Below are 25,950 nucleotides of genomic sequence, written 5' to 3'. Positions count from 1 at the left end.
GAGATGGGAATCGACCCCCCCCCCCTCCTTACTCAACTGACCTCCCGAGCCTGAGTGGCCCCCGTTCGAGTCCTCGTACCACTTTTCAAATTTCGTCCCACTGAGGCTGACCATTAATACAGGGCCTCTCTTATAAACCCAGGCGTTTCTACTCTCCGAGATCTAAGCAGTTGTATGGGAGACGCGCGCATTGTTCTTGACCGCGCAAGAAGCGTGCACTTGTTCAATAGCCAGTCTGAATCTCAGCTATTAACATGGTAAGACAATTATTATTGCAACACCGTATTTTCATATGTAAAAGTTATTTTAAGTGCGAGTCTGCTCGACGGGTACGCGATGCATTTGTTCAGCAATTCATCATCATCATCATCTGTTTACCCTCCAGGTTAGGTTTTTCCCTCGGACTTAGCGAGGGATCCCACCTCTACCGCCTCAAGGACAGTGTCCTGGAGCTTCAGACTCTTGGTCGGGGATACAACTGGGGAGTATGATCAGTACCTCGCCCAGGGGGCCTCACCTGCTATGCTGAACAGGGGCCTTGTGGAGGGATGGGAAGGTTGGAAGGGATAGGCAAGGAAGAGGGAAGGAAGCGGCCGTGGCCTTAAGTTAGGAACCATCCCGGCATTCGCCTGGAGAAGTGGAAAACCACGGAAAACCACTTCCAGGATGGCTGAGGTGGGAATCGAACCCACCTCTACTCAGTTCACCTCCCGAGGCTGAGTGGACCGCGTTCCAGCCCTCGTACCACTTTTCAAATTTCGTGGCAGAGCCGGGAATCGAACCCGGGCCTCCGGGGGTGGCAGCTAATCACGCTAACCACTACACCACAGAGGCGGACTGTTTAGCAATTTCCTTGTGAAATGCCACATTCACGAGCACAGATTCACGTAATTGTAAATAAATTTGAAACTACTGGCTCAGTGCTCAATAAAAAGCATGCGCGCACACGAACAGTTTCAATAGAGGAAAAACTAAATGACACTGGTGCGAATCTTGAACGGTTACCGAATAAATCACTCACAAAATTAGCAAGTAGAGATTTCGATTTCTTCTACACATAGAGCTACAAACCTGTTACACATCAAAGCGAACAGGTTTACACGGGCAAACAACACTATCCTCCACTACAAAACACGCAGTCTCCTATACACGGTAGATGGCGTCCACCCTCATCAGAGGGTCTGCCTTACAAGGCTAGAAATAGTGGCACGAAATTATTATTATTATTATTATTATTATTATTATTATTATTATTATTATTATTATTATTATTATTATTATTATTATTATTATTATTATTATTATTCCAAAAGTTGGGTAGGGACTGCTGTTGAGGGTAGATCCTATGCCAATTGGAGGAGTAAAGACTTGATTGAAAACCCGCAGATGCTATTCTGAGAACTACAGTTTAATTTAAAGGCCCTAAAATGCGTACATGAAGTTCACCCTCATCTTTCCAGCAGCCAACCGCGTCACGTTCGTTCATTTTCACACGAAGAGGAGACTGAGAAGGCAACCAGTCAGGTGGCAGCTGATTGGGCGCAATTAGAAGTATAAAATTAAGCAACATTTGTCGTCCCTTGCCCTATATTAGGAGCCGGACACATGCGAGATTGCTTCGTTCAGGAATCATTTCAACCACCAACAGGTCTCCTAATGTCAAGAAGTGAAATGAAATGGCGTATGGCTTTTAGTGCCGGGAGTGTCCGAGGACATGTTCGGCTCGCCAGGTGCAGGTCTTTTGATTTGACACCCGTAGGCGACCTGCGCATCATGATGAGGATGAAATGATGATGAAGACGACACATACACCCAGACCCCGTGCCAGCGAAATTAACCAATGCTGGTTAAAATTCCCGACCGTGCCGGGAATCGAACCCGGGACCCCTGTGACCAAAAACTAGCATGCTAACCATTTAGCCATGGAGCCGGACAATGTCAAGAAAGACATGGTTTCTTAAGGCGATGGACGATGTATCCATTCCGACACTGCGGAATATACGGCCTTGTTTAGAGGTTGCCCTGCTACGCCACCTGTCGTCATTGTCACACTGTTCACGTGAATCAAAGTGTTGTCTCCAGGTTGTGGAACAAAGTTCCAAGACGCTCATTCAATAGCAGATCGACATCGCTGAATAGCATACACGCACAGGCCACGAGCTTCGGGGTACCTCAGGAATTGCTGTAAACACCCGAACTGAGCATAGTAAGCTCCATGAAGGGGGCTGTGTTAAAGAAGACCTCTCGGCACTCCTCCACTTCGACATCGCAGGGTGGCTCGCGTTCGATGGGCTAGAGTACAAGATTCTCCGACCAATAGTAAGTGGTTTTGCAGAGAGTGGATGAGATGGGTTTACCCTACAGGACGATAATACCGGTCCACATCGCGCAGCAGCTGGAGTGGCGTGGGACTGGCCAACGTCTTCCCCGGACATGATCTGGATAGACCTGCGCAGGCCTTCCTTAAAAGAGCAATTTCCAAGCGTCAACAAACACCACTAACGGTTCAACCCTGAAAGATACTGCCATCGAGGAATGGCACAGTTTGCTTCAAGAAATGCTCAACAATTTAGCACTCGACGTGCCCATCGCATTCAAGAGTGTCTCAGGGTTCGTAGAACTTACTGACTCACATGACTGCATTGAAAACTGTTTTTACCGAGAGAGTTGCTGCGCGGTTTCCGTCACGTAGCTGTCAGCTTGCGTTCTTCGGCAGCCCTGAAGATGGTTTTCCGTGGTTTCCCATGTTCATACCAGGCAAATGCTGGGGATGTACCATCAAAGCCACGGTTGATTTCTAGCTCTTTCCTATCTCATCGTCGCCAACAGACCTATCTGTGTCGGTGTGACGTAAAGCTGTTTAATTTGTAATGTTCTACTTGAGGAGGTGCCGTTAAGTGTCAGATACTGAGTGATACTTAACTGGTTCTAATTCAATTGAGAGTATCTTTAACAGATCTAACAGAACTAGCTGTTTTCTTATCCCTGCCAACAGCCCAACTACTCGCTGATGCTGCCACAGACATTCTCCAATCAGACATAAATTGGCATAATTTAGATGATTTTCATTCCACTGTCCTTTGATATTATCTTATGCAGTGAAAGTCGAACATCATGTTAAGAACCTGCAATTACCTGGTTACTCCCTTCTGAGGAATGACAGGCTTGGCGAAGGGAGTGGAAAGGTCAATGCTTTTGTCTCCCCCGCTTGAAGCCTCAAATTACCTGACAGTCGCCCCAACAGCATGCGCGAAAACCTGAATACGTGTTCAGAGAGATACAGGTCTCCACTGTGGAATGCTTGGAACCTTATTAAATTATTACCTTTGTACGAACATTTTATGATGATGGGAGACTTTGATACAAACCTCCTCCGAAACCACCTTTCACGATCCTCCCACATTTTCCCCCTCATCACACTGAAACTTCACTCACACTACTAGACCTAACCCTGACGCCCAGACCTGCTCCCGGATTGTCAGTCCACGGCACGGAGACTATAGCCGTATTAAAAACGAACAACTGTTGGAAGATTTGTCGATGCCGTGGCTTAAGGTAACTCATAAAGCTAATATTGACGATATCGATGATGATGCTGATGCTTGTTGTTATAAGGGGCCTAACATCGAGGTCATCGGCCCCTAATGGTACGAAGTGAAAGAACAAAAATGTCAAATTCATCCACTGACCAAAAAAATAATAATAATGTCATGAAGAATGAATGGATGGACATGAACCCAACAAAAAAAATAAGGAAACAACCAAACAAAATACAGTGGATCAGACTCAAACAAAGATCATACAGAATTGATTACTGACCAAGGGACCACTCATAAAGCACGATGATGCTTGATGTCTAAAGGGGTGCAAAATCCATGTCTAAGGCCCCACAGAATGGTACATGTCGCGAGTAAAGTAGAACCATGGTATTGGCATGTTGGGGTACTAATCAAAAGTAGCGAAACTCACGGTGTTCCACACAAGACGGTACTACTCACAAGTATTGTACTTCGTACAGGTAACGCAGACCTATGGTGTTTCTCACACAATGGCGCCACTCATAGCCAACGCAAGCCAATGAGTTTCCTCACCTAGGTGTACTAGGCACGGGTGCCGGTCCCACGGGCCCCGTGGTGTTCCTCACAGAGTGGATACTAATCAAAGGCAACGCAGACCCACGGTGTCGCTCATATAGTGGTACAACTCACAGGCTACGCCCGGACCCGCGGTGGTGCTCACATGGGTACGAAGCACGGGTACTGGAAACCCCCAGGCCAAGCTCATGACTACTACTAAACACAAACCCATTTCGTACCGAACATAGTGGTACAACTCGCAAGTACAGGCAACCCATGGTGTTCCCTGCGTGATGGTACGAATCAAAAGTAGTTTCATGGTTCTAATTCAATCATCCCTTGGTCGCCCCTTTTAGTCGCCTCTCACGACAGGCAGGGGATACCGTGGGTGTATTATTCGTCAGCCTCCCACCCACAGGGGGTGTGTGTTTGGTCCGCGAGAGGTATTTTATTTCCCTCAAGTCCGCCGCCAAGCCGGTTAGGAACCCCCTCTTCCACCACCTGGGACGCGCCACGTGGGAGTATCACGATATCGTCACCACATCTATATGGTTTACAAACAAGCCCCTTTACGAACCGCACGTGTCTGTAAAAGACAATCCCTGCAGTTAAACGATGATGATGATGGTGATGATATGGTTCGTGGTTGCAGAGTAGGTTTCTGCCTACAGCTGGCCACGACTGGTCCGTGGTCCGACAGCTCTGCACTCCGATCGACCAACGGAGCAGAGGAATGGAGAAGGGTGGTCCCCACCGTCGGTTGTCTTGAGAATGGTTTTCAGTGGTTTTCCATTCTCCTGCACTAAGGCGAATGCCGGGATAGTTCCTGGTATAGGCCACGGCGTCGCCCCCTCACCTTCACCGACCATCTCCTTCGCTGTAACAAATCTCCTAGCCTGTGAGACGGCATCACCGTCTAGGAGGCCCGCCTCCCCCTTCAGGGGAGGAATGAAAACAATTTAACAGTAGTAGGACGATGATACTGGAGCAATGGTAGCTAAAAGGGACGCAGCCCATAGGAAATGTAAACATAATCCGACAAACGACTGGAACAGTAAAAAGCTCGACTACGCTACCCCCGTGACTTTATAAAACCTGACGGAAGACCGGCTGGCTACCTTACGAAAGTCAATTCACTAGTTTGGACTTGAGGAACTGAATTATCACTTCGTATCCTTTCATGTACTTACCATTAAACGAAGAAAGAAAAGAAAATATTTTGAATGCAATTTAAACACACTATCTGTTGGTAGAGACAATATTTTTTGTTGTCTCATCACTGGAAGTACCGAGCGAGTTGGCCGTGCGGTTAGGGGCACGCAGCTGTGAGCTTGCATTCGGGAGATAGTGGGTTCGAACCCCACTGTCGGCAGCCCTGAAGATGGTTTTATGTGGTTTCCCCTTTTCACACCAGGCAAATGCTGGAGTTGTACCTTAATTAAGGCCACGGCCGCTTCCTTCCCACTCCTAGCCCTTTCCTATCCCATCGTCACCATAAGACCTGTCTGTGTCGGTGCGACGTAGAGCCAATTGCAATAACCACTGGAAGTGAAAGCAGCTATGTTAAGAATTAAAACTAAAACCAAAGTGGTAGACAAAATACGTATTATAATGCTAAAGAAAAATATCGACGCTATTATTCCAGTACTGACATTCAGATAAAGGGGTCCCAAATACGAGGGAGGGATAGTACACCCGAAAACATCACAAAAAGTCCCTATGAACATACGAGATCGTTTACGATTTAGGGACTTTCCAACTTTGTACGGGAAGTGTTGGTAACAGCCATACCTGGCACATCCCATGTCGAGTAACTGTCGCCATGTATACTGCATTCTAATGCAAAAAATCCTCACAATGTTCTAATGCACGCCTAAACACACTGCTTCAATGATTGTCGGACACGTTCGAACACTCCAGACATCGCACGTATTCGATGCAACCTTCTTCCATACGCTGAAGAAATACTGGCATCCGTGTCTCCTAAACACGAACTCTTCACCCCCGCCCTCCCTTCTAGCTATTAACCTTCATAGGTACTTCTTGTGTTGTTTTCTAGTATACTAGACTACTTGTCACACGTTTGGGAATACCCTATCTAACTTCTAGCTTAATATACTCTCAATGGTACTGCCTTACTGAGGACATAAGACAGGCTACTAATGAGCGACAAGCGACAATACTACTATTACTGAACTTTAGCAACGCATATGAGTCTGAAGATCAGGAATTGGTCGTATAATAACTTTATTACCAACGTTCCTCTGACTACTCTGTAATAGATGGTAGTCTATTTACACGATGGTTAACAACGTATCCTTAATCAGGGTAGCTTTTCTTCATGACAACATGCAAAACAGGATGTTCCACAAGGGTCAATCCTAGCACCTTTGCTATTTTCAGTCTTCATTAACGACCAAGCTAAAAACCTGACAGATTTCAAACATCACAGTTACGCTGACGACGCACAATTACTGTACATCTACGCAAAACCAACTGACGTTTCTACAACAAAGGAACAAATGAACGCAGATCTTGAAGAAGTAAGCAACTGGTCTTCCTGTAAACCCGGACATACCCCAGACCATAGAAACTGCCCACCCAATACTGTATGTAGACGAGTTTTGGCACGTTATGTGCATTAAACAATTTACTTTTCCACTCAGTCTCAAGAAGAAACTAGTCGAAACTCTCGTTCTCCCAATATTCGACTACTGTGACAAGCAAACACAGAACAACGTGCACAGAATGCCTGTGCACCATACAGTCATGGTAAAAACTATTCGTACACTTAATACTGAAACAAAAATAATTTACTTAGTGCACTTATTGCCATGTACATTGTATAACATCAATAGATTAGCTTTCTGTACACTAATTGATAGACGTCTCTGTCATTAATACATAAATAAATAAATAAATAAATAAATAAATAAATAAATGAAAATACCATGATTTCATACTCATAAAATGCATTCGTACAGTCCGGTTTTACTTTCGTTCCCCACTGATTTTTGTGCACATTTAGTACTTTGTTGGCAATCTTTTGATTTTACAATGGCCTCAAGCCGCCTAGGCGTTGGATGAACTACCTTGGAGGTGAAGGTAGGCCCAATCTTACCCCATTCTTCCAAAAGAGCCATTTTCAAAATTGGCTTTCATGAAATATTTCTTGTGCTCGGTCCCTTTTTAAGTTAAGCCCACACATGTTCATTCGGATTCAGATGCGGGGATTGGGGGTGTTACTATATATTTGGGTGTGTTGTATAAAATCCACAATCGTATAACAAGGGCCGTATGTTTTGAATCATTATCCTGCATGAATACACAATTACCCAGAAGTCCCATTTTTTCCGGCACTAGATGCTAGATGTTCGCTGAGCTCATGCACCCCCAAACCATTAAACAACCTCCACCATGCTTGACTGAAGGAAGCAGATTTTTTCTTCGAGTTCTGTGTTCGTTTTCCTCCACACCTTTTTGCCATATTCTTGAAAAAACAAAAGGTAATTTACTTTCATCCGTAAATATAACTCGATCCCAGAATTCTAGAGAAGCATGTTTATAGTCTGCAGCATATTGTAGTCTTTTCTACCTATTTGCTGGGGTAATTCAAGGTTTTCGCCTGGCATTTCTACAATGATATATAAAACTTCTGAATTGTAGAAGCACAGGTATTAAGTTTTAAATCATTTCCTAGTTCCGGCACTGATTCTAGGATTTTTCTTAACTTTCCTGAGGATTAGTCTTTTAGTTCGATAGTCTACATTGCATGGACGTCCATATCTACGTGCATTTTTGATAGATTTTATTTCACCATACCTGCCAATAACTCCCTGAATTGTAGATCTTGGTCTCTTCTCAAGTTTCGATATTTCCGAGAGCGATTTACAGTAATTATGATCCCGGATTAGAATTCTTCTCTCTTCTTCTGTTGTTTCTTTCATTTTGCGGCCCATCTTACTGATTGACTCTATCACTTGTTGTTCAGAACGACTGAAGCACAACTGACTTGGTACATGACGTGCCCTTTCCTGCTTACCTGAGTTGAAAGGGATGTTATCAAGGACTTTAATGTGAAATAAACCATCTGTACGTATACTTTTTATGCAACTATATTTGGAACTTTTTGGATTAAACGTTTGTTAAAACAAACATTTCTAAAGTACTATTGGTATTTCCGGTACGTAGATATATTCATGTTTCGCGAAATACCGAAATAAAGAAAAGCAGTGAAATTTCTAGCAGTCTATGGGCAATGCGTCAACTACAAACGACAACATTGCTTAACGTTTAAGGTGTAAGTATACTTTTTCACATGACTGTAGATATGTAATTCGAAATTTTCTGATCACGTTACCCAATCTCACCTTGATCTCGAATGGGTACACCTTGAATACAGACGCTCGCTGCATACCTTGACTTCACTGCACCAACCTACCTGTATGAACGATTCACAGTCTTTCTGAACACTACCAGAGCGGTGAACACGACACTGCTCGCTATTCGAAAATATAAATCCTCAACCTACAATTCCTTCACTTTTGTGGTCAGCTGTGAATGGAATGTCCTTCCGCAGGACGTCAGAAGGATATCAAACTGCAGAAGCTTTAAACGAGTACGTTCAAAATATATCCATGGGATGAGCAGTCTTCTTCTTCCTATTATTATTATTATGGTGTAGTGGTTAGTGTGATTAGCTGCCACCTCCGGAGACCCGCGTTCGATTCCCGGCTCTGCCACGAAATTTGAAAAGTGGTGCAAGGGCTGGAAGGGGGTCCACTCAGCCGCGGGAGGTCAACTGAGTAGAAAGGGGTTCGATTCCTACCTCAGCCATCCTCGAAGTGGTTTTCCATGGTTTCCCACTTTTCCTCCAGGCAAATGCCGGGATGGTACTTAACTTAAGGCCACAGCCGCCTTCTTCCCTCTTCCTTGTTTGTCCGTACCAATCTTCTCATCCCCCACCAAGGCCCCTGTTCAGCATAGTAGGTGAGGCTACCTGGGTGCGGTACTGGTCTTCCTTCCCAGTTGTATCCCCCGACCCAAAGTCTCACACTCCAGGACACTGCCCTTGAGGCGGTAGAGTTGGGATCCCTCGCTGAGTCCGAGGGAAAACCAACCCGGGAGGGTAAACGGATTAAGAAAGAAAGAAAGAAAGAAAGAAAGAAAGAAAGAAAGAAAGATTATTATTACCTATTATTTTTGTTGTTTCGGCCAGCTAAGGTCGACGTTAATCGAGCTTTAACTTTTACCCAGTAACGTCTCATTCGTTCTCGACGTTGCTGCTTCTTTTCCTCAGTCGGCGTCTTTCCTGTTTTAAGCTTAGGCTTTTCTTGGAAACTCCGGAGCGTTTTCAGTTTCATCTTCAGCGGGTTACGCTCCCGTATATCGTCACATGTAATCACCACTTCTTACAAGTCTCTTTTCACTTCCGTGTACCAGCCATTTGGCAGCAATAACATTCGATTTTGAATTCAGACTGCAATGTGCAGGTACTTGCGGTGACGTCATCTCCGCCGTGAGCCGTAAGTAGTTGGAGTTACTTACTCAAAGATAGCGCTGTCGTTGTTGTTATTATTACAGCCGGTCACTGAAAACAACTGAGAGATGTCTCACGAGTATGCGCTTCTCGTTCGTCATTTGTTACCTTATTTTCATTTGTCTGTTTAATTTCTATTGGAATACAAAACAACGACTTTTTTTTTTGCTAGTGAAATGTATCAATTCACATACATACTGCAATTTAATTTAAGAATTCATTCGTTGCTCTATGGTTTTCTTTTTAATTTACAGCGGATCAATATTTTGGACTGTCGGTAACGATTTTCGTAGTCTAAGAGGTCACATCTACAAAAAAGTTTTAGGTTTACAAAAATGATGACACTATTGGCGTTCATTCCAAACAAAAACAACTATGAGCGTTTGAAATTGCCGCTGCTGAGTACATGTGGGTGATAGCCTAAACTGCAGGGGGACCTATAATTCAAAACTGGAACACCCCCAATTTCAGATTTTCTAAAGATAAAATAATTAATGGATTCCAAGTTTGAAGTATGTAGTTCTATCTCACAAGGTAAAACATGGTTTTAAACTCAGAAAGAGCTGAAAGATCACATTCAGACCAACTTGTCACCGCAGTCCTACCAACGGAGAGCTTGTTTTACGTAAAAATATTAACATTCAAGCATGTTTTCCAAAGCCTATTTGCGCCCACAGAACTGAACGTTAAACACCTCTTTTCTTCAATTCTGCTTTCAAATCTATGTCATATTCCTCTTTCACACCATCACTAGAAGATGACAACACCTTCTTCTATAAATAAAAATACGAGTTTTTGTTTGAAAATCCCAAATTCGGAATACTTGACACCTTCAAGGCTGTCCATCTTCTACCGAATACAACACCAGTTCAACGCGGTGTGCGCTCGGTCTGTGTAGACTTGGAAGGTGTACAAGAGAGTGTACATCATAACCTAGGTACACCTGGTACAAGAGGGTGTTCATCACAACCTAGGTACACCTGGGACAAGAGGGTGTACATCATACCTAAGTACACCTGGAACCGAGGGTGTACATCGCAGCCTATGTACAACTGGAACAAGAGGGTGTACATCATAACCTAGGTACACCTGGAACAAGAGGGTGTTCATCATAACCTATGTACAACTGGAACAAGAGGGTGTTCATCATAACCTAGGTACACCTGGAACAAGGGGATGATCATCATAACCTATGTACACCTGGAACAAGGGGATGATCATCATAACCTATGTACACCTGGAACAAGGGGATGATCATCATAACCTGTGTACACCTGGAACAAGAGGATGATCATCATAACCTATGTACACCTGGAACAAGAGGATGATCATCATAACCTGTGTACACCTGGAACAAGAGGATGATCATCATAACCTGTGTACACCTGGAAAAAAGAGGATGATCATCATAACCTGTGTACACCTGGAACAAGAGGGTGTTCATCATAACCTGTGTACACCTGGAACAAGAGGATGATCATCATAACCTGTGTACACCTGGAACAAGAGGATGATCATCATAACCTGTGTACACCTGGAACAAGGGGATGATCATCATAACCTGTGTACACCTGGAACAAGAGGATGATCATCATAACCTATGTACACCTGGAACAAGGGGATGATCATCATAACCTGTGTACACCTGGAACAAGAGGATGATCATCATAACCTATGTACACCTGGAACAAGAGGGTGTTCATCATAACCTGTGTACACCTGGAACAAGAGGATGATCATCATAACCTGTGTACACCTGGAACAAGAGGATGATCATCATAACCTGTGTACACCTGGAACAAGAGGATGATCATCATAACCTGTGTACACCTGGAACAAGAGGATGATCATCATAACCTGTGTACACCTGGAACAAGGGGATGATCATCATAACCTGTGTACACCTGGAACAAGAGGATGATCATCATAACCTGTGTACACCTGGAACAAGAGGATGATCATCATAACCTGTGTACACCTGGAACAAGAGGATGATCATCATAACCTGTGTACACCTGGAACAAGAGGATGATCATCATAACCTGTGTACACCTGGAACAAGGGGATGATCATCATAACCTGTGTACACCTGGAACAAGAGGATGATCATCATAACCTGTGTACACCTGGAACAAGGGGATGATCATCATAACCTGTGTACACCTGGAACAAGGGGATGATCATCATAACCTGTGTACACCTGGAACAAGAGGATGATCATCATAACCTGTGTACACCTGGAAAAAGAGGATGATCATCATAACCTGTGTACACCTGGAAAAAGAGGATGATCATCATAACCTGTGTACACCTGGAACAAGAGGATGATCATCATAACCTGTGTACACCTGGAACAAGGGGATGATCATCATAACCTGTGTACACCTGGAACAAGAGGATGATCATCATAACCTGTGTACACCTGGAACAAGGGGATGATCATCATAACCTGTGTACACCTGGAACAAGGGGATGATCATCATAACCTATGTACACCTGGAACAAGAGGATGATCATCATAACCTGTGTACACCTGGAAAAAGAGGATGATCATCATAACCTGTGTACACCTGGAACAAGAGGATGATCATCATAACCTGTGTACACCTGGAAAAAGAGGATGATCATCATAACCTGTGTACACCTGGAACAAGAGGATGATCATCATAACCTGTGTACACCTGGAAAAAGAGGGTGTTCATCATAACCTATGTACACCTGGAACAAGAGGGTGTTCATCATAACCTATGTACACCTGGAACAAGAGGATGATCATCATAACCTGTGTACACCTGGAACAAGAGGGTGTTCATCATAACCTGTGTACACCTGGAACAAGAGGATGATCATCATAACCTGTGTACACCTGGAAAAAGAGGATGATCATCATAACCTGTGTACACCTGGAACAAGAGGATGATCATCATAACCTATGTACACCTGGAACAAGAGGATGATCATCATAACCTGTGTACACCTGGAACAAGAGGGTGTTCATCATAACCTATGTACACCTGGAACAAGAGGATGATCATCATAACCTATGTACACCTGGAACAAGAGGGTGTTCATCAGAACTAACAATATCGTACTGGTGGACTAAATGTGAGATGGACAGCAGACAATGGTATATTGATGAACGCGGTGAAAAGACAGGTTGTATTTTTTAAAAAGAAGAGAAGTACTCGAAGTTTTAATTATTGTGTTGATAAAATAGGAGTACCCCAAAACATGCGAAACAAATGCTGCCTAGCCGACAAGTTTGGCGTAGCTTGGAATGCAAACCTTCCAAGTCTACACAGACCGAGCGCACACAGAGGTGAACTTGTGTTGTATTCTGGAGACGATGGGCAACCTGGAAGGTGGTTTTCCCTTTTCAGACCCGGTAAATACTGTGTAAAAATATTTATTATTATCGACGATGGGGTTCGAACCTGCCAAGTTGGGGTTAGAAGGCCAGCGCCTTAACCGTCTGAGACACTCAGCCCGGCTTATTATTATTGTTATTTCCTTTTACGTCTTCTTATGGCGACGATGGGACAGGAAGGGCCAGTGGCTTTAACTAAGGAACAGCCCCAATATTTACTTGGTATGAACCACGATAAACCATCCTCCGACTCTTTCCAAAGAGCGTATGCTATGAACCCAAGACTTGAACTTACTGAACCAAATCCTCCTTCATTGCAAGTCATCTGCGTGATATCTGAGACAGCTCCGGTGGTACTGGCCCTCAGAATTGGCTCTTCGGCGCCAGCGATTTGGAATTTTACCGAGGTGTGTATGACGTCACCACGACTGCCTGCGATTTAATTTCTCTTTCACTCTACCAGATGGCCTCTTCTGCGCGATCTACGGTTGAGTTTTAATTAATTTTCTCGGGTAAGCACCAAATATGTCACCAGAGACATCGTATGACATGGAGTGTCGATTGGACACTTTCTCTCCGCCCTTCAAGAATCCGTCTACCACTAGCGGATATGAACCCGAAATCTTCGATGCATTAATTATGATTATTATTTATTTATGTATTTATTTATTAATTATTCGCTAATCGGCCAACTAGGGATCACGACAAGGTCCATTATACATTCTGGTGTTTGCTCAGTTTTCTATTGATCCAATAGCTTTTCATGAGCTCGCGATGTCTAGCGCGGCGTTCATCCGACCACTTTGCACCAGTTTTCCACTTCACATCCCGAAAAGTCCCAAAAGTCGCAATGCTTGTTCTGAAAAGGTCCTGTCTGTGCGCGTCATCTGACCGTAGGCCCTTTTGTTCGAGGTCTTTCTTGACGTTAACGTACCAGGGAATTGTGTTCTTTTTTTTTTTTTGAGTCAAAATTGTTAAAAATGCGTTTTATTCGTCGAGCGTCGTCCATCCGTCGTAGGTGACCGTAGAAGCGAGCCCTGCGTTTGCGCATTGTTGCCGTGATCTTCTCTATATTAAGAGTAGATTTCTTATCTGGATTTTCTTACATACATACCATGTTTGTAGTTTGGGTCAAGAATGTTGTGGAGAATCTTTCTCTCCTTTTGCTCTACAGTAACTTAACGAGCGCATATTTCTGAGGGAGGTCAAGGCATTCTGACGCATAGAGGGATACCGGTTTGACGACCGTGTTATAATGGTGAATGTTGGTATTTAGAGAAAAGCACCTTTTGTTGTATATGTTCTGGGTGGTTTGGACGGCTACCTCCATATTTGCTTTTTTTTTTTTTTTTTTTTGGCCGCTATTATTATTATTATTATTATTATTACTATTATTATTGTACCGGGCGGTACACCTCTACTCTGTTTATTTAAAAGTTGCGCCAGTTGAAACTCCTCTTCTGGAGGAAGGTTGAACTTTATCTATTCTATTAATTCTCTACTTTCTCAGAAGATGTCACCACGTGGAAAATTTTGAGTTTTTGAACTGTGTCACTTTTGATGTGTTTTTGTTTCGCTTGAAGTAAGAAGTGTGAACTTTCTCTTCTAGAGGACACTACTGAAGAATTACAATAGTGCAACCTAGTGCGAAATCAAAGAACTATTTTGTTGGAGAAATTTTTATTTCAAGAGTTTGTTCTTTGTTAAATTTCTTTCTGTCATGGTTTAAGTTGGCTGTATACCCCTCTTTTTCCCCTTATTTTGGATCTAGCCAATCCCGAATTTCTTTAATTAATTTTCCACCAATAATGTGTTTCTTCTTCCTCTATGTAGGGGTTTCTTTTCCCTAGCCAATAAAAATTTTGAGGGAGGGTGTTTTATTTCCCCTAACGCCTAGAATCTTCCGCGAGAGGATATAAACTGCTGATTTTAGGGTCTCCAGGCCACTTCTGTTCCATCTTTCAGTGTATTAAGTACATAGCAGGAGGCGGGAAGCGCCTCTTTCTTCTTCAGCCGTTCAACACCAGGTAATGGCCTATTAATAACTTCTTTTCTTGCTAGGTCGGCAGTTTAACACTCGCGGCGGGTTCGAAGCATTTCCATCATGTAACCTTTTCCTAAAATGTAATTACTCTTTTCATCTTTTTCTTGTAAAGCTACATATTGGGATAGAGAGTGCTAACCCTCTCGAGCTCCCACTCACATTTGTTTTGAGGTGAACTTATTTTCTCAAACTATTCTTCGTTTATGTAATGTAAAGTGTTCTTCTCTAAGTCACCTCTGTAGTATGGGATTAGCCCTTGCGTTAGCGGCCCAGAGCCAGATTAGGTTTTAAAAAAACAAAGTGTATTAGGAGTGCAAGATCGCCTCCTCTCAAATTGTTATTTTAGAGGTTATGTAATCAACCTTCTTTTCATGTAATAGACCTCTGTAGGTTGGGTATTTTACCCCTGTGAATACGTCCTTAGAGGACAGCTTGAAGGTAGAGTTTGGTGTGGCCTTTGAGAGGCTTAAATTTTAAGAGCGGATCGCTCTTTTGAAAATGGAGTGTCATATGCCTCGTGGAGGCTTTTCTGTGTAATTCGGAGCCAGGGGCTCCTAGGGATGAATGGGGTTTTCTGCCCCTCTGTTAAAACTTGTGTTTGTGGTAAAACTGAGCTGATCGCTGAAGTCAGGGCGTGAAGCCCAAAACCTGTAAATATTGTATCTCCCCTTGTTTTGCTACATTGTACCTGCCATGTCTGTTATTGCTTTGTTTTTGAAAAGAAAATATAACCTAGTTAAATTTTAAATTAATTTTACATTAACTTTGATTCCGTAGTTTGAAACCCATTCACGCCCGCACCTTCTTACGCCTCTACCTACCGCTAAAACACGGTAACAATTATTATTATTATTATTATTATTATTATTGTTGGCATAACGGTTAGTTCTCGTCCTCGGATGTTCGCGTTCGGTTGCCGGTACTGCCAAAGATTTAAAAATCAATCAATCAATCAATCAATCAATCAATACTGATCTGCACTTAGGGCAGTCGCCCAGGTGGCAGATTGCCTATCTGTTGTTTCCTAGCCTTTCCTTAAATGATTTTAAACAAACTGGAAATTTATTGACCATCTCCCTTGGTAAGTTATTCCAATCCCTAACTCCCCTTCCTTTAAATGAATATTTGTCCCAATTTTTTTCCCTTGAATTCCAACTTTATCTTCATATTGTGATCTTTCCTACTTTTAAAGACACCACTCATATTCGTCTATTAATGTCATTCCACGCCATCTCTCCACTGACAGCTCGGAACATACCACTTAGTCGACCAGCTCGTCTTCTTTCTCCCAAGTCTTCCCAGCCCAAACTTTGCCACATTTTTGTGACGCTACTTTTTGTCGGAAATCACCCAGAACAAATCGAGCTGCTTTCCTTTGGATTTTTTTTTCCAGTTCATGAATCAAGTAATCCTGGTGAGGGTCCCATACAGTGGAGCCATACTCTAGGTGGGGTATTACCAGAGACTTATATCCCTCTCCTTTACATCCTTACTACAACCCCTAAACACCCTCATAACCATGTGCAGAGAATGGTAGGAGGGCTGGCAGGTGGTAAAAATGGAGCATGCAGCTCACCTCCATCGGCGTGTGCGTGAAAAGAGGACACGAATTTACTTAATTTTTGTTTTTCAGGATGCTGTTTTCAAGCCCATAAGAATTTTCACAATTGAAATCTTTAATATTACTAACATAATAATAATAATAATAATAATAATAATAATAATAATAATAATAATAATAATAATAATAATAATAATAATAATTGTACCGCGAGGTACACCTCAACGCCGCGCATTTGAATCCAGCGCCAAAATGAACTCCTCTATTGGTGAAACAGTGAAACTGAAACTACACCAACTTATAAACTTACTCAGAAGATGTCACCACTAAAATCTGATGTAATTTTGTTATTGTGAAGTTTCCCGTAGTGTGTGAATTTCTGCTTGTTTTGTTGCCCTTCATCAAGAAGTTTGGACATTCTGCCATAGATGTCACTGTAATAAACTATGATCATGCACCCTGGTGCGAAGTGAAAGAACTTTTGATTTAAAGAAGTCTTGTATTCATAAGGTTTTTTTTACTAATTGATGTTCATTTATTTTTGGGTAGGCAATATTTATATTTTCTTTCCGCCAGTTTCGAATCAAGCCAATCCCTAATTTCTGTAATTAATTTTCTACCAATCACAATCTTCTTCTTCTTCTTCTTCTTCTTCGATTTTTGGTGTAACTTTTAAAGTACCCAATAAACGTGAGAGGGTGTGGCTAGTTTAATCCGGAATGCTCTCGAACTTTCCCCGAGGGTTTATAAACTGCGGATTTTCACGTCTCTTGGCCAATTGATCGTCATCTTACTGAGTGTGTGTGTCAAGCAGGAGGCGGGAGGCCCCTTCGTCAGCTGCTAGAACTTCTATAAGGTAATGGCCACATAACATCTTTATTTCTTGCTTGCTCCGCAGTTTGACCTCAGGGAAAGGTACGAATCATTAACTATGTAACCTAGTTTTCCTAAAAATATAACTTTCAGCCGGTTTAGGTAAAAACTTCATTAAATCTTTAACTGTAAATCGGGGATAGAGAGTGACGTACCCTCTCGAGCTCCCCTTCATCTTGGTTTGAGGTGACTACGTTTGTAACTGGCTTTCTTCCTTTCCGTAATGCATTAATTTATCATTATACGAGTCACCTCAGTAGTTTGGGAATAGCCCCTGTTTCATCGGTCTAGTGCCCTTTAGGTTTATAAGAGTTCATATCTAGGAGCGCAAGCAAACGCCTCCATTCATTTCATGTTCGGGCCATTTATTTAACCGGTATTCCTTTCACATGAAGGCCCAGTAAGTTGGGTATTAAATACCCCTGTATAGTCATTTTTTCTTTTCCTCTATTGTAAGTGGTGCCTTGAGAGGCCAGGAAGTGTTTGTTGATGTTGCCTTAGGTAGGCTTGGAAAACTGAGAGCCTGTCAGCTCTTGTTCAAAGTAAGATTACTGAATACCTCTTAAAGGCTGGATATTGTATTTTGGGAGCCAGTGCTCCATGAATTAGGGGATATCTGCCCTTGTATAAATTTGTGCACTTTTGTACATTTGAACCAGGAGCTCAAGAACTGTAAAAACGACGGGCTTGAAGCCCAGATTTTTAAAGCCTCTAAATTTTGGATTTTCTTGTCTTGTTCAAAATTTGTCATTCTACCTGACGATTCATTGTTATGAATATTTGCTAAGGTTGAAGTTAAGAAAATATAAACTTCAGCTTAAGTTTTAAATTCTTTTCTTGACATTGTAGTTAGACCCATTCACCCCGACACCTTCTTTCACCTCTACGATCCACAAATACCCCGAAATAATAATAATAATAATAATAATAATAATAATAATAATAATAATAATAATAATAATACACCTGGAACAAGAGGGTGTACACCATAACCTAGGCACATCTGGAACAAGAGGGTGTTCATCATAACCTAGGTGCACCTGGAACAAGAAGGTGTACATCACAACCTAGGTACACCTGAAACAAGAGGGTGTACACCATAACCTAGGTACACCTGACACAAGAGGGTGTACACCATAACCTAGGTGCATCTGGAACAAAAGGGCGTACACCATAACCTAGGTACACCTGAAGCAACAGGGCGTACACCATAACCTAGGTACACCTGGAGCAAGAGAGTGTACACCATAACCCAGGTACACCTTGTACAAGAGGGTGTTCATCATAATCTATGTAATATTATTATTATTATTATTATTATTATTATTATTATTATTATTATTATTATTATTATTATTATTATTATTATTATTGAGAATCGGGCCACATTGAACATTGATGCAGGAATGAGTTCTTGGTTCAAAATAGATACAGAGGTTGGACGAGACCTTGTTGTCCATAGTTCACTGAAAAGTACCAAAGTGATAGGGAGGGAAATGTAGTAAGCAGTTTACCCGATACCGACGACTTGTTCCTAATGGCAGATTGCACTCTAACATCTTGGAACTTGAAACGAGATACAGCGAGCGGAAGGTAGCCTTTCAAGTCTAAAGTAATGTCAGTAGGGAAAGCACAGGCGGATCAATTCAAGTATTCTCCTAGGATGGTAGTAAAGCTGAATAAGGGTATAGCAAATCACTTGAGATCATTCTGTAAGATAAGTTAGCTTCCGGATGACTACTACTACTACTACTACTACTACTACTACTACTACTAAGTTTTCATTCCTCCCCTGAAGGGGGAGGCCGGCCTCTTAAACGGTGACGCCGTCTCTCAGGCCGGTATATTTGTAACGGTGAAGGAGATGCTCGGAGAAGGTGAGGGTGTTTGCGGCCGTGGCGTATACTAGGAAACTGTCCCGGCATTCGCCTTAGGGCAGGAGAATGGGAAACCACGGAAAACCATTCTCAGGACAGCCGACGGTTGGCGCCAGCCGTGAGGTCCAGCCCAGTCGCGTCTCCCGAATTCAGAGGCTTAGAGCCACGGTAGAGCCGTGGCTACCCCTTCTCTGCTCGGTTGGCCGCTCAGAGACCAAAGTTGTTGGACCACGGACCAGCCATGGCCACCTGAGGGCCGAGACCTACTCTGCATCTACCGGCCTCCCGTATGAAACTATTATGTTCACTAGTTAGTTTTCAGAGTGACTTTCCTGTACGGGACTGGAAGCTAAGTAAGCCGGAAGTAAGAAGCGAAAAATTGCCGGGACAAATAGGTGGGAACAATGACAGTGTATATACCTCTCCGCCTTCCAAAGGGTTCAACTTTGAATAGAAGGAGGTGCAGATCACATCCTGGTCGCTCTTGTACGTGGGCTTCCCCGGGGTGGGCTGCAACCCGTAGCGCGTCCAGCACTCCTCGTCACTTTGAGCGTAGTACTGCCATGGCGAGAAGGTGGAGCCATCTGTAGAGCGTTCCAAAATCCAATTGGCAGGGCGGGGCGATATGGCGGCCTTGACGATCACGTATGCCACCTGGTACACCTGGAACAATAGGGTGTTCATTATAACCTACGTACACCTGGAACAAGAGGGTGTTCATTATCATTATAACCAAGGTACACCTGACACAAGATGGTGTTCATCACAATATATGTACACCTGGTACAAGAGGGTGTCCGTTATATCCTTGGTACACCTGGTACAAGAAGGTGTTCATCACAATAGAGGTACACATGGAACAAGAGGGTGTTCATTATAACCTAGGTACACCTGGTACAAGAGGGTGTTCATTACAACCTAGGTACACCTAGGACAAGAGGGTGTACACCATAACCTAGGTATACCTGGGACAAGAGGGTGTACATCATAACCTAAATATACCTGGAACAAGAGGATGTTCATTATAGCGTAGGTACACCTGGTACAAGAGGGTGTTCATTATAACCTAGGTACACCTGGTATAAGACTGTGTTCGTTATAACCTACGTACAGCTGGTACAAGAGGATGTCCATTATAACCTAGGTATACCTCGAACAAGACGGTGTTCATCACAATGTGGGTACACCTGGTACAAGAGCGTGTTCATTATAACCTAAGTACACCAGGTTCAAGATGGTGTTCAGTATAACTTACTGTAGGTACACCTGGTACAAGAGGGTGTTCATTATAACATAGGTATACCTGGCACAAGGAGATGTTCATTATAAACTACGTACACCTGGTACAAGAAGGTGTACAGCATAACCTAAATACACCTGGAATAAGCGGGTGTTCATTATAACCTAGGTACACCTGGAAGAAGAGGGTGGTCATTATAACTATCAATAACCTAGGTGCACCTCGTACAAGAGTGTGTTCATTATAACCTAGGTGCACCTGGTACAAGAGGGTGATGATCACAACCTAAGTACACCTGGTACATGAGGGTGATCATCACAACCTAGGTACACCTGTAACAAGAGGGTGTTCATCACACCGTAAGTACACCTGCTACAAGAGGGTGTAGATCATAACCTAGTACACCTGGAACAAGACTCACACACCACACATAACACTATCCTCCACCACAATAACACGCAGTTACCCTACACATTGCAGATGCCGCCCACCCTCATCGGAGGGTCTGCCTTTCAAGGGCTGCACTCGGATAGATATAGCCACAAGAAAGTAATTATTACCTGGAGCAAGAAAGTGTACATCAGAACTAACAATAACGTACCTGTTGGCGAAGTGTGAGATGGACAACAGAGAGAAGATGATGGACGTGGTGAAAAGTCAGGTTGTAATTTTTACAAAGGAGAGAAGTTCTCTCAGGTTTAATGATTGTGTTGATAGGATGAAGTCATCACAAGTACCTAGGTGTTAATATAAGGGAGGACGTTCACTGGTGCAATCGCATAAACTAACGTAGGTACTGTACATGGGGGTTATGGTTATGATGAGACTTGAGGGAGTTCAGGGATTGTAGTAAGGATGCGTAGTAAGGACTGCAGTGGAACGAAGTCAGGTGATAAAGGAAATATTAGATTAGGAAATGAAGTCTTAAAGGAAGTAGACGAATATTGTTACTTGGGTAGTAAAATAACTAACGATGGCAGAAGAAAGGAGGACATAAAATGTAGACTAGCACAAACAAGGAAGGCCTTTGTTAAGAAATGAAATTTGCTACATACTTCGAACATTGACATAGAAAGACGTTTTTGAAGACTTCCGTCTGGACTCTGGCATTGTATGGAAGTACAATATGGACGATAACTAGGTCAGAGAGAAAGAGAATAGAAGCTTTTGAAATGTGGTGTTACGGAAGAATGCTGAAGATAAAATTAAAATTGGGTATGGCTTTTAGTGCCTGAAGTGTCTGAGGACATCTTTCTCGCCAGTGCGGGACCTTCAATTTGACTCCCGTAGGCGATCTGCGCAGCGTCGTTATGAGGATGAAATGACAATTAAGACGACGCATACACCCAGCCACTGTGCCAGCGGAATTAACAATAATGGTTAAAATTCATGACCCTGCCGGGAATCAAACCCGGGTCCCCCGTGACTCGAGGCCAGCACTCTAACTACTTAGCCATGGAGCCGGACAATGCTAAAGGTGAGACGGGTAGATTTAGTCGCGAATGAAGAGATGCTAAATCTAACAGGTGAGAGAAGAACGGTTAGGCGTAATCTGACGAAGAGGAGAGATAGTATAATAGGACATATGTTAAGACACCCAGGACTTGTTCAGTTGGTTTTTGAGGGAAGTGCAGGCGGTAAGAGCGGTGCGGGTACACCAAGATATGAATTATTTGACAAACAGATCAGATTCCATGAAGAATATAGTCGTTATGTAGAAATGAAATGTTACCACACGAGAGGGTGGCATGGAGAGCTGCAACAAATCTGTCTGTGGACTGATGACTCAAACAAAAACAGTAAGGATGTAAAGGAGAGAACGTGTAAGTCACTGATAATACCCCAATTATTGTTTTATTCTGCGGGATTCTCACCAGGATTACTGGCTACGACGACAAAGCAGCATCATTTGTCCTGGCTGATTCCCGACAAAAGACTAAAATGTCACGGATATTTTGCAAACGTTGGGATGGGAAACTTGAACGTCAGGAAACGAACAGCTGGACTGTATGGCTTGGAATTATATTAGTAGACGAATAAGCTTCAGTGCAGTTTTTGAATGTAGGGAGAATGATGTTCGAATTCTGGAGAACAAATTGGGACAAATATTCACGTACAGGACGAGGAGTAAGGGAATGGAATAAATTATCAAGGGAAATGTTTTATAACTTTCCATTTAAGCCATTTAAAACTTCGACGACAGCCCTAAGTGCGGATTGATTGATTGATTGATTGATTGATTGATTGATTGATTGATTGATTGATTGATTGATTGATTGATTGATTGATTGAACAGTAGTGTTACGAAAATGTTGCAAAGTTTCGGTTGGGGGAGACTTGGAAGTAAGGAGACGAACAGTTCGACTAAGTGGAATGCAAATAACACACTGCTCATACACACACACAAAGTATCACAACTTTGGTATGAACTAGCGTACACACATGCTGTTTCACGTCCATGGTGCTCTGCAGGGTTCTTTTTTTAATCGCTTGGTGACATTAATGTGGCGGAATAATGAAGTCAAGTATATAACCCTTCAGTCGTAGTAGTTATCTTTGTGACCGCATCCCAAAGAGGAGTGGTTCGTGACGTAAGACATGGTCTGTCAGTGCTCTGTGATATGTGAGTCGTTGTACTGGTAAGCAGCACAGGCAGTGTAGAGCACAAGACATGGGAAGGCATTTACCATCAGAAAAAGTCATGCGTGCAGTAACCCTCTTGCAGGAAGGACACACGCAGCGTTATGTGGCAGTGTCTCGGAGTGTCTCAACCAGTCGTCTGCAGGTTGTAGCAGCGATATCAAGAGCTACACAGTGTCAAACGGTGACCTGATTCAGGAAGAAAACGGAAAACAATGCCACATGAAGACCGATTTCTTCGTTTACAGGCCCTCCGAAATCGCCGCAGTACGAGGTGAGCTTAAAGTGTCCCGGTTGACCCCGGATCTGTGATGGTTTGGGGAGAAATTTCTTTGAACCATAAAAGTGACCTCGTAGTTATTCAGGGGCGATTGGACAACTGTGCGCTACATTGAGGAGGTTCTGGAGAACCATGTACTACCGATCGCAGACAATATTGGGCAACATTTCACATTAGTGCATGATAGAGCCACTGCACATTTTGCTAGTTCACCCACAGCAACCCCGCACACTCCAGGAACTGACAGCAGCATTATTGAAAGATGGGAAACCATCTCCCACGATGCAATCCGGGAGCTTGTCAGAAGCATGCCACGCCGGTGTGCTGCTGTGCTACGAGCCAGAGGTGGGAACACGGAGTACTGAAAAGTGTTAAGTGTAAGTTTCAGTTTGTTTTTAGTTACATTCAAGTGCAGTGACTTTCGGTTTTGGACCACTGTGTCTGTTTGGGATAATCAAGCGTAAACGTGCGTGCATTTTTTATTCATTTTTGGCTTCTGTACAAATAAATGAACATGTTTTGGTTCTGTACAATCTCCGTTTGAAAAATAAAGGCACACAAATTATTACAGTCGACCAAAGTTTGATACTTTTTTTTGTGTCAGCAGTATATTCGTTATTCGACAGGAGTAACCTACGTGCCGACATTGGGTTTCACCCTCCTCCTACCTCATCATCATCATCATCATCACCACCAGCACCACACACGCACACACACACACACACACACACACACACACAGTCAGGTCGCTCATAGGCATCAAATAAAAAGACCTAGTCCGCCTTTGTGGTGTAGTGGTTAGTGTGATTAGCTGCCACCCCCGAAGGCCCGGGTTCGATTCCCGGCTCTGCCACGAAATTTGAAAAGTGGTATGAGGACTGGAACGGGGTCCACTCAGGCTCGGGAGGTCAAATGAGCAGAGGTGGGTTCGACTCCCCCCTCAGCCATCCTGAAAGTGGTTTTACGTGGTTTCCCACTTCTCCAGGCAAATGCCAAGATGGTACCTAACTTAACGCCACGGCAGTTTCCTTCCCTCTTCCTTGTCTATTCCTTCCAATCTTCCCATCCTCCATCAGGCTCCTGTTCAGCACAGCAGGTGAGGCCCCCTGAGCGAGGTACTGGTCCTCCTTCCCAGTAGTATCCACCGACACAATGTCTCACGCTCCAGGACACTGCCCTTGAGACGGTAGAGGTGGGATTCCTCGCTGAGTCCGAGAGAAAAACTAACCCTCGAGGGTAAACAGATCGTGTCGTCTCAAAACTCACGAGTCCCAAAACTCACGAATTCCAGGAAGAGGATTAGTAAGAACAGGTTTCGCTACCTGGACCAGTCTCAAAACTCACGAGCAGGGCCAGTTCTTCTTTGAATGGATGTCCACCCTATTAGTCATGGGATAATGGAATACTTTTAATAATGGAATAACTTCCATCCGATTATTTAAATAATCGAATGAGTTTCAAATATCATTCAGTTACATCGCACAGAATAATCGAATGCGTAATGAGGTGGGTTTTTTTTCGGTTTACGTGTGTCGGGTAGACAATCTACTGAAATAAGCGAATAGATGAACTCTTACTAAAAATATTAATACGCCTTTTTCCTGAATGAATCTGCAAGTGTTGAAACTAAATGAGTGAATTAACTGTTTTGACCTTTAATATCTCTAAATAAAATTCCTTATTCAAGTAAATGCCGCCTTCTGGCTGCATAATGGAACTAAGTCCCAGTACTACCAACTGACAGTTTGTTTTAACTAGCAATGGGCAATACACCTACTTTGATTTTATGTCGTCCGTCTGAATGCATAAATTGTTAGCATGCTGGCCTTTGGTCCAAGGGGTCCAGGGGGTCCCCGGTTCGATTTCCGGTCGGGTCGGAGATTTTAACTTTCATTAGTTAATTCCTATGGCTCGGGGACTGGGTATTTGTGCCGTCTTCAGCATTAGCCTTCATCTTATGAAGGGCCTCATCCTCACAGACATACAGGTCACCTATACGGCGTTAACTCCAAAGACCTGCACCAGACCTCCCCGGAGGCCACACGTCATTATTATAAATTTATGTGGAAGGTAAACAAATGCATTATATTAGCTTTAAGACAACAGCAAAATATTTTAATAATAATAATAATAATAATAATAATAATAATAATAATAATAATACACCTCGGTCTCTTTCATTCACCAGCCATTATTTTTCCCCTGTGGGTTGGGGTGGCAGAATAACATCCACAGTATCCCCTGCCTGTCGTAAGGGAAGCGTGAGTCACCGGGTACGTCATCCCTCCTGCGGTCATCGCAAGCACCTGCTGTCCGGAGTCGTGAATTTTGAGACTCATTAGAATGTTTACTTTAGCAACCAGTTTGTAGTCGTGAGTTTTAATACTATTTGTAACTCATGTTAGCCCGTGAGTTTTGAAACTCGTGAGTTTTGAGACGTAACCAAACAGATT

At 43.1% G+C, this 25,950-nt stretch overlaps 1 protein-coding gene across 1 annotated transcript in view; it reads right to left on the bottom strand.

Moving 5' to 3' along the window:
- Positions 1-25,950, bottom strand: part of wb (wing blister) — a 682,542-nt gene that overhangs the window by 401,579 nt on the left and 255,013 nt on the right. The window contains exon 3 of the mRNA XM_068227209.1: positions 19,758-20,000. Within this exon, the coding sequence (XP_068083310.1) occupies positions 19,758-20,000 (243 nt within the window). The remainder of the gene's footprint in view (positions 1-19,757; positions 20,001-25,950) is intronic.

The sequence above is a fragment of the Anabrus simplex genome, chromosome 4 (genome assembly GCF_040414725.1).
Source record: "Anabrus simplex isolate iqAnaSimp1 chromosome 4, ASM4041472v1, whole genome shotgun sequence".
NCBI classification, from domain to species: Eukaryota; Metazoa; Arthropoda; class Insecta; order Orthoptera; family Tettigoniidae; genus Anabrus; species Anabrus simplex.
This window is presented reverse-complemented; position numbering and strand designations above follow the sequence as displayed.